The sequence below is a fragment of the Ursus americanus genome, chromosome X (assembly GCF_024610735.1).
Source record: "Ursus americanus isolate L20-20 chromosome X, mUrsAme1.1.p, whole genome shotgun sequence".
Taxonomy (NCBI): domain Eukaryota; kingdom Metazoa; phylum Chordata; class Mammalia; order Carnivora; family Ursidae; genus Ursus; species Ursus americanus.
Window position 1 is genome coordinate 15,674,267 of NC_142164.1, and position 8,344 is coordinate 15,682,610.

The window sequence follows — 8,344 nt, forward strand, 5'->3', positions numbered from 1 at the left end:
CGGTCTGAATGTTTGTGGCCCCCACCCCAAATTCCTGTGTTGAAATCCTAATCCCCCAACATGATGGTACTTTGAGGTAGGGGCCTGTCTTTCTGGGCTCGGTGGCTGGGAGGGACTGTCCCTGGTTGGTGTTTCGAGTCACGCAGGGGGTCAGTAGATGGAAGGGATGGCTACTCATCTCCACATCAGTGTCTTGCACTTTGAGATGGGGCCTTTCGCAGATCCACATGAATAGGATTTTATTTATTTGGGTCCTTTCTCTTTTTCAGCCAACTCTTGATTTTGGCTCAGGTCATGATCTCAGGGTCATGGGATCAAGCCCCGCATGGGGCTCCATGCTCAGCAGGGAGCCTGCTTGAGACTCTCTCTCTCCCTCTCACTCTGCCCCTGCCCCCACTCATGGATATCTGTCTCTCTTTCTCTCTCTCAAATAAATAAATAAATAAATCTTTTTAAAAAAAGAATAAAAGAGGCTCCAGAGAGTTCTCTCATTCTTTTAGCCGTGTGAGGACATGGTGAAAAGACAGCTGTCTGTGAACCGGGAAGCAAGCCCCCCACCACACACTGAATCTGCCAGTGCCTTGGTCATGGACTTCCCAGCCTCCAGAATGGTGAGAAATACATTTCTGTTGTTTTCACGTCACCCAATCTATGGTGTTTTGTTATAGCTGCCCTAATAGATGGCTACCTTCCCACTGTGTCCTCACATCATGGAGGGGAAGACCAAACTCTCTGGTGTCGTCCTATAAGTGCACTAATCCCATCATGGCGGCTCCACCCTCATGGCCTCATTGAAACCTAATTACCTCCCAAGGGCCCCATTTCCAAATCCCCTCACGGTGGGGGTTAGGGCTTCAACATAGGAATTTGGGGACAAGACACAAACATTTAGTCCCTAACGCTTGCCTACCACACAGTCCCACCTGGAACAGCGCTGAAGGACACTGGTGAAGGGTAAGCCTCCCAGAGGGTAGATTTGAGTAGAGGTACAAGCATATCATCCTGCACAGGTTGTGTTGGAGTCTTTAGCTGAAAGCTCAGGGACTTTGAGGGTATGTGATTGAAAATCTGTGACAAGGAGGCCTGGGAAGGAGGTATGTGGATACACCCATCCGGAAAGACATGTGGTATGAAGATAAGTGTGTCGCGTGGGTGATCAGCAAAGAATGACCTTGCTGGTGCAGAAGTGTAATAATCTAATGAATAAAGTACCTAGATATCGATCAGCCTCTTCCTACAGGGTTTGTATCATCCCAGCGGGCTCAAGTGCAAAGTCGCCAAGGTGGCAGGGACGAAGATTATTCCAGAAGCTGTGACTTCTCAGAAGCAGTGTCTGATGTATATCAGCATCCAACATAATTTGATTTTTCTTCTGCAGTCAGAGTTCATGCGTCTTGAAGTCCAGGAGTGGAACTGGGAGAGCCTCCTGTCACAGTTTATCCCTAAAGCCTTCCCACATTTATGACTTTAGGCTTTGCCAAACCAGAGGTCTTCATCCCAGAGGGAGACACGCTTTCACCAAGGAACGCACCAGTGATGCCAGTGAGAGGGAGCGGGGACTGCCAGCTAGCCCTTTTGGTCCCCTCAGCCCTCTCAATCCAGAGGCAATCAATCCTGGCTGGCGATCAAAGGGCATCTGGGTTCCCGCTACACACGGAGCTAAGGAGGGGGACGCCCAATGTGCCTGGAGAGCTTCTTACTACCCTCGCGTTTTGTGCTTCGAGTCTGTGGAAAATGGCAACAAGCCATGGAAGGCAGGATGTCAAATGGCCCAGACGCTTCAGCAATGAAGCCTTGAGTCACTCTACCAGGCAAAGCACCATGACCAGCCGAGGCGCTGTCTCAGGACAAAAAGGAATAAGAGGTGAGCAGTGAAAGGAAGCGGTTATAAAGTCCAGCTACAACCATGTGACCTGCTACAGGACAGTAATATCATTCAGTTTGGTAAGTTAATAACATCCCCCTCCTCAGGTAAGACGACAAACAGACAAACAACAAACTACTTTCATAGAAAATTCTTAGGGCTATAGCCCAGCTTCTACTGACAGCAAACCATACAATTAAAAGGCTCCGCTGCTTTTTTCTTTGCCTTTTCTTGACAACAATTTTCTCGACTACAACATTTTAAGAAGGCTTCAGTGATATCTCATTCCATCGTACAGCATAGAAAATTCATCCTTGCTTCTCACTGGTCTTTGCGAGAACACAATTATTTGCTTTTCTGGTGATTAACTTTCTTGAGACAGCGGCAGGATTCTATTTTTTCTAGTACCTTCTCAAGTTGCTGAATTAAGACTCCTCTTTTAAACCTGAAGGTAAAGACAAATATAAGTAACCAGAAGCTCTCTAAAGCATCTATGATGTGTAAGAGACAGTAGCGGGTACCCAATAGAGCTTACAGTCTCCATGGGAATAGAAAAATGCATCCTCTTGGAAAAATGCCCAGAGTGTCAATTGAGGGCCCATGCCCACCCCAGGCTATGGCGAGCATGGACATTTCATGGGCTTGGAAGAATGGGTTAGGCTAGGATAATATCCACCAAAATGCCTAGGGAAAAGAACATGTTTGTGACCCTGTTCAGCATTGGACACAACTGAAGAAAGAAAGAGAGAAAGAGAGAAAGAGGGGAAAGAAAGAAAGAAAGAAAGAAAGAAAGAAAGAAAGAAAGAAAGAAAGAAAGAAAGAAAGAAAGAAAGAAAGAAAGAAAGAAAGAAAGAAAGAAAGTTCTTTTTTTCCACCCACCTTGCGGCTTCCTTGATGGTAAATTCAACAAATTGTTTCTTGACTGCAAGTGGTCCTCGCACTTCTTCGAGCAAAGTGAAAATCCTCTCGTACTCTGAAAATAGTTTTTAAAATTCAGTATTTTAAAAAACAAGAAGATGGTCTAGAACTCTGTCTTAGTGCATCCACTCGCTCAGTAATCATTGCTCATGGGCTAGAGGCTTACGTAGGGTTTGCGTTTTGAACGCTCACTGAGGAAACTATTACAAACACTAACCAAGCAAAGCGTACACTTTTAAGAGGTGTATTGGGAATTGTGAGACCAATTCAAGAGAAATCATCTAAATTATGTAAAAACCCAATTCGGCCAAAGGATGAGCTCAAGAGGGGGGTTGAAGCTATTCTAAATCATGGAATGAGGGAGACTTCCCGTGGTTTTATTCAGAGCCATTCTTTGACTACTTACTGCGTCCAAACTTCCGAACTTCCTTCATTAACTGATATTTTATATCATCATTGATTTTCTTCGCCATAGCAGGGCTTACTTGTGGTGTATTTGGCACAGCTCCTGGTGAGGACATTGCTGGAACTTTCGGGTCAGCGGCACTGCAGGTTTTGGTTCCTCCAAGTGAATTACTACCAGGCTTGGGAATCAGGCCCCCTTGAGCGAAGTCATCAGTGGGAGACCCCGGTTGGTTGGGGGGAGCCCCAGCTCCTGCCCTATGCATAACTTCCGGTGCCACGGCTTTTGGCAAGAAGCCATCAGGTGGGGTCGGATGATTTTCCATCTTCCTGTCACGGACATCGTGAGTGACAGTGGCACCTGGAAACGAAATGAAGCGATTGAGCTGCGAGGTAGGTGCACTTTGTCACCCTCCCAGGGACGTCTCTGTGCTCTGCAGGTTTTGAGAACATTACTTATTTCATAAAAGTGGGAGTGTGTACCAAGCAGAAATGTCAGATCCCACAAATAGGGCTCTGTAAAGATCACACAATAAATCACTTTTTCTCTCCTGGAACTATGAATACACACTGAAATGGAGTTGGACAGTACAGCTAATAAATAAGCATCCACAGAGCCCTGGCACTCGTGATTTACTGTCTCCTTGATGCCCTTTACAAGGTCAAGAGCTGAACATCTCACTTGATGCCAAAATGTCTGACTTTGGCACTCCATCACCAAAAATGCCAGTTTATGATCTTCGTCATTTGTCTTTTCTGTCTCAGAAAGGTGAATTTCCTTTGACTCCAAGTCCAACACCTCTACTTCATATGCTCAGCCTCCTCTGTGCTGGGCACCTTGCCAGATGCTGGGAGATCGGCAAGGAACCAGACAGACAGACACAATCCCTACCCTTATGGAACTTACATCCCCATGGGGGAGTCGGACGGTACGTGCACAATGGGCAAAGGGAATAACACGGTTTGACTTTGTGTGAGGAAGGAAGGAAGCAGGGATTTGAGCGAGAGCAGGAGGGAAGCCTCCACGACCGTGTGGTCGGGCAGGGCCCTCTGAGGAGGTGACCCCTGGGCAGAGCCGGGAGCAGGAGGCAGAGGCGGCCTGTGCACACGCAGAGGAGTTCCAGCTGCCGGAGGGCCGCGCAGGGCCCCTAGGAGGGGACGAGCCAGGGCCGTGGAGCAGAGGACAGAGGCAGAGAGAGCTAGAAGGACACAGAGAGGAACCGTGATGGCAGGAGACGATGGCGGGGCCAAGTTGTGCAGGGCATGGAGACCAGTGTCGGGAGCTCAGACTCTGTTCTGACTGCTGGGGGGGTTGATGACGGGTTTTGGGATGGACGTGACACGATCTGGTTTCTGTGCAGGCAGGGTCAGTCTGGCCGCAGGGCAGTGAATGGGTTAGACAGGGCCAAGCACGGGAAGCAGGGGAGGCCCCTGGGTGGCTCAGTTGGTGAAGCGTCTGCCTTCCGCTCAGGTCAGGATCCCAGGGTCCTGGGATCGAGCCCCACGTCGGAGCCTGCTTTTCCCTCTGCCTGCCACTCCCCTGCTTGTGCTCTCTCTCTCTCTCAAATAAATAAATAAAATCTTAAAAAAAAAAAAAGAATGGGAAGCAGGGAAATCAGGTGAGAAGCTGCTGTAGCAGCTTGGGGACAGATGGTGGCAGCATAGACTAGAGGGATGGAGACAAGGGGGCGATATGGGAATTCTGTTGGGTGTCAGGTTGCCTGGACTTGCTAAGGGATGGAAGCGAGAGAAGAATGGAAGAATTAACAAGAGGACTCATGAGTGAGTCTAAGAGTTTTGGCCTGAACCACTGGGGAAATGATGGTACAGGTGTGTGCAGGTTGTTGGGACACTGCTCACAAGAGTCACAGGTGTGGTTAACCTCTCGTGATGCTGGTCCAGTGACCTCAGGTTGGTAGCTTGAACTAGGCCATGGCTGGGACAATTCACACTGTGGGTATCTACAAATCGAAATATTGAGGCTTCTAGACCCTTCCACAGCTCCCCTACCCGCGGGCAGCAGGTTGTTCCACCTTTATGAATGTTCCACCAATGAATGGTATTATTAGCTGAGATCGAGAAGGCTGAAAGTAGAGCATTTTTGGAGAGGGGGAGGGTCAGAAGTTCACGTAGAACGAGTTGCATTCAAATACGTAGTAGACACTGATTGGAGACTGAAGTTCAGGAGCAAATTGTAGTCTAAAGGTACAAAGCCGAAAGTTCTTGCAGTGTGAATCCTATTTAAACCCGAAGACCGTGTGGAATCAGGTGGTAGTGGGTTGAAGAAAGCAGGGCCCGATATCCAGCTTTGGGCCCCTGAAATATCAGAGGTGGGAAAGAAGAGGGGAAAACGAGAAAAGGGAGAAGGAAAAGGAGTCACTAGGAAGGGGATATGGAATCCAGGAGAAGGTGGGCTCTGGAAAACCCAAGAAGTTTTCCATGGAGCGGGGAGTGGACAAGCATATCACGTGTTGCTAAGAAATTCACGCCAAAGTGTAGCAGCCGCCGGGGACCCGGACACTAGCGGCTTCACTGGAATAGTGTGAGAAGCAGCCAGAATGCCCTGGGTTAGAGCATGAGCACGATGTGAAGACGGGCAGAACATGAGCAGACTCAGCCCGCTGTCAAACCCATCAGCTTTTTCTGCCTCGGGAACTGCATAGTCTAAGCCTCACCCCACTCCACATGGCAGGACCTAGCAGAGAGACTCGCCCCCGCCACTGGCAAGCATGCTCGTATCTGTCCACCCCTCAAGGACATAACTACAAACTTCCCCTGACATGGCTGAGCACTAAAGATGGGGTTCCCGCACTCCCCCGTTTGCTTAACCAGGGTGACGTACTCCGTCTTCTCTTAGTTGGTGAGTGGTTGCTGGGCTTTCTGGGACGCTTCATCTGCTTTTGATGCCCTGCTGCAAACTGATCTCCTTCATTGTTCTCTGTTTGCTGAAAAACGTCAGTGAACATATTCCATCAAAGACAAAATCCAATCATTGGACACCTGCACTTTCCATATACCCATACAGCCATGCGTTTATATTATCAGTGTACGCGTTAATCATCAGCCAAAGATTTATACTCACCCAACCCACACCGTGTTTTCAGAAAATGCAATGCAATTTTAATTTAACCTACGTGAAATAAGGACAAGGTAAAACACAAGGTTTGGGTCCAAAACCAAACATGGACATCCATGGCTGCTAAGAACGTTGGAGAATGGGTGGCTCTCATCAATCAAAATTAGACACACATGATTCTCTCTTTGGAGAAGTACACACCATATTGCTTCACATTTTGTTAGGGGAGGAAAAAAAATACCTTTTTTTGTCCTTCGTGCCTTAAACCTATTAACAAACACTGATTAACGCTCCATTAAATGATACACGTAGATGGTAAGAGGTAGAATGGATTGAAAATGTGAATCTCCCCATGCCAAGCTTTATGGAGAATCAAATTTGTCATCCTTGGAGCTGGGTGGGTGTAGGGAATGCTTTTCAGTATCGGTGGTGGATCAAACATGAAATCAAGGATGTAATCAATTAGCTAAAAGCTATTTTCATCAAAGGTTGACCCAAGAATATGTCCCTCCACTACCTGAATACGGTTGAGATAAAAATCTTTTCCCAAACCATTTGCATTTCCCATAAAAGAGGAATCCAGAATGGGTGAAAATGCTTTCATTGAGCGCTTCCTCTCCACCAGGTACTGTTCTCAATGTTTACATTAACTCAGTCCCGAGTCAGGTGTGATTACTATCTCTGTTGTTAAAAACGAGGGCACTAAGGCACAAAAAATTAAGAAAAATTAAGAAGAACTCTAACTAAGTGAGGTAGGACAAGTCTAAGTCTCGTTTTCTTACAGAAGAGATGTTCTATGCCTTTCTTTCAGTGATCTCTTCCACTAGAGCAGATACAATCCTCTTCGTCTTCGTGCTTCACTGGTCAAGTCAGTATGTCTCTCTCATAGACACTACACACATCTCACCCTAAGAGGTCCCTAAGGACAATCCAATCATGGCAACATCATCTAGTACTTCAAGTTTCAAGAGGAACACTTAGCCATTTTCTGGGTAGAGCACTAATGACCTGAATAATAGAAACAGAGGAAGTAGACTCTGATCTCAACATCAGAGGGGTTACTGGGAGATGAGGTGGGCAAGAATATAGACTCTGCAGCCAGAAAGATGTGGTTTCAAATCTTGACTCTATCTCTTAGCAGCTGTGTCATTCAGAAAAGGCATTTGACCACTGTCAGCCTTGAGTTCTTATTAAAGGGCAGATGGGAACACTTGTCTGCAGAACAGTTGTGAGCATCAAATGTGCTCATTTAAAACACCAGCTCCTACTCTAAATTTATTATTATTTTTGTCCCACCAACACACTGTCAGGTCAGGAGGCCCCCACTTTCTGTTCACAGAAGAATACTTTTATCGTATTTCACCTTTTAAATAAATTGGAGTAAAGCCTATGACTTACACATTCATCCTTCGAAGAGGAACAGAATTATACCAAAAATACCACAATTTGAGCAGAAGTAGTCATAGTTATCTTACCTTCTTATCATTTTTAAGCAGGTAGCTGAGAGTATAAACTCTTTTAGGTTGTCGTGAATCAGTCTCTTGAGAGGGAGAAGCCGTTGTCTTCAGATGTTTCTCATAGTTAATTATTTGTGCAAGCAGAACACTCCGATGGGAAAGTGGGAAGTCAGCGGGAAAGAAATTGATGCTATACAGCTCAAATGTACGATCCTCTAGGGAGGACATGGCCAAGCACTGCGTTAGCGATGTGCACCATGGCACTAAATAGAATTTAGAATCTCTTATCTAGGATCTCTATCACATTCTAGAGTCTGGAATCATCCCTCCTCATCTGAGTCATTACTCAGTCCACCATCACTACTGTCTATAGGCTAAAACCACGAGGTACCCAGAAAACTCCCTTATGCCTCAAACCAGGTTAGAGAATGGGCTGATAGCCGTTATAACACCACCCCAGCTAAAAGACCATATATAATCCCCATTTGGAAAAGCCTGGTTTCCATGACATTGTTTTATAGTCCAGAGAGCCTTGAGGACCTTAACTTTGAATAATTTCATTAAACCTACAGACTGTCTTCCTAGGAGAGTTGCCTTACAAACAAAACTTGGTGTATAATTTCAGGG

At 46.5% G+C, this 8,344-nt stretch overlaps 1 protein-coding gene across 1 annotated transcript; it reads right to left on the reverse strand.

Moving 5' to 3' along the window:
• Positions 1 to 2,209: 2,209 nt before the first annotated feature.
• Positions 2,210 to 7,945, reverse strand: LOC148106835 (integrator complex subunit 6-like). The gene is made up of 6 exons (XM_087859719.1): positions 7,736 to 7,945; positions 7,608 to 7,623; positions 6,027 to 6,110; positions 3,189 to 3,545; positions 2,744 to 2,837; positions 2,210 to 2,309 (listed from the first exon to the last, which is right to left on the reverse strand). Exons 1-6 carry the CDS (start codon positions 7,943 to 7,945, stop codon positions 2,210 to 2,212), a joined length of 861 nt encoding a protein of 286 aa, XP_087715845.1.
• Positions 7,946 to 8,344: the final 399 nt, after the last annotated feature.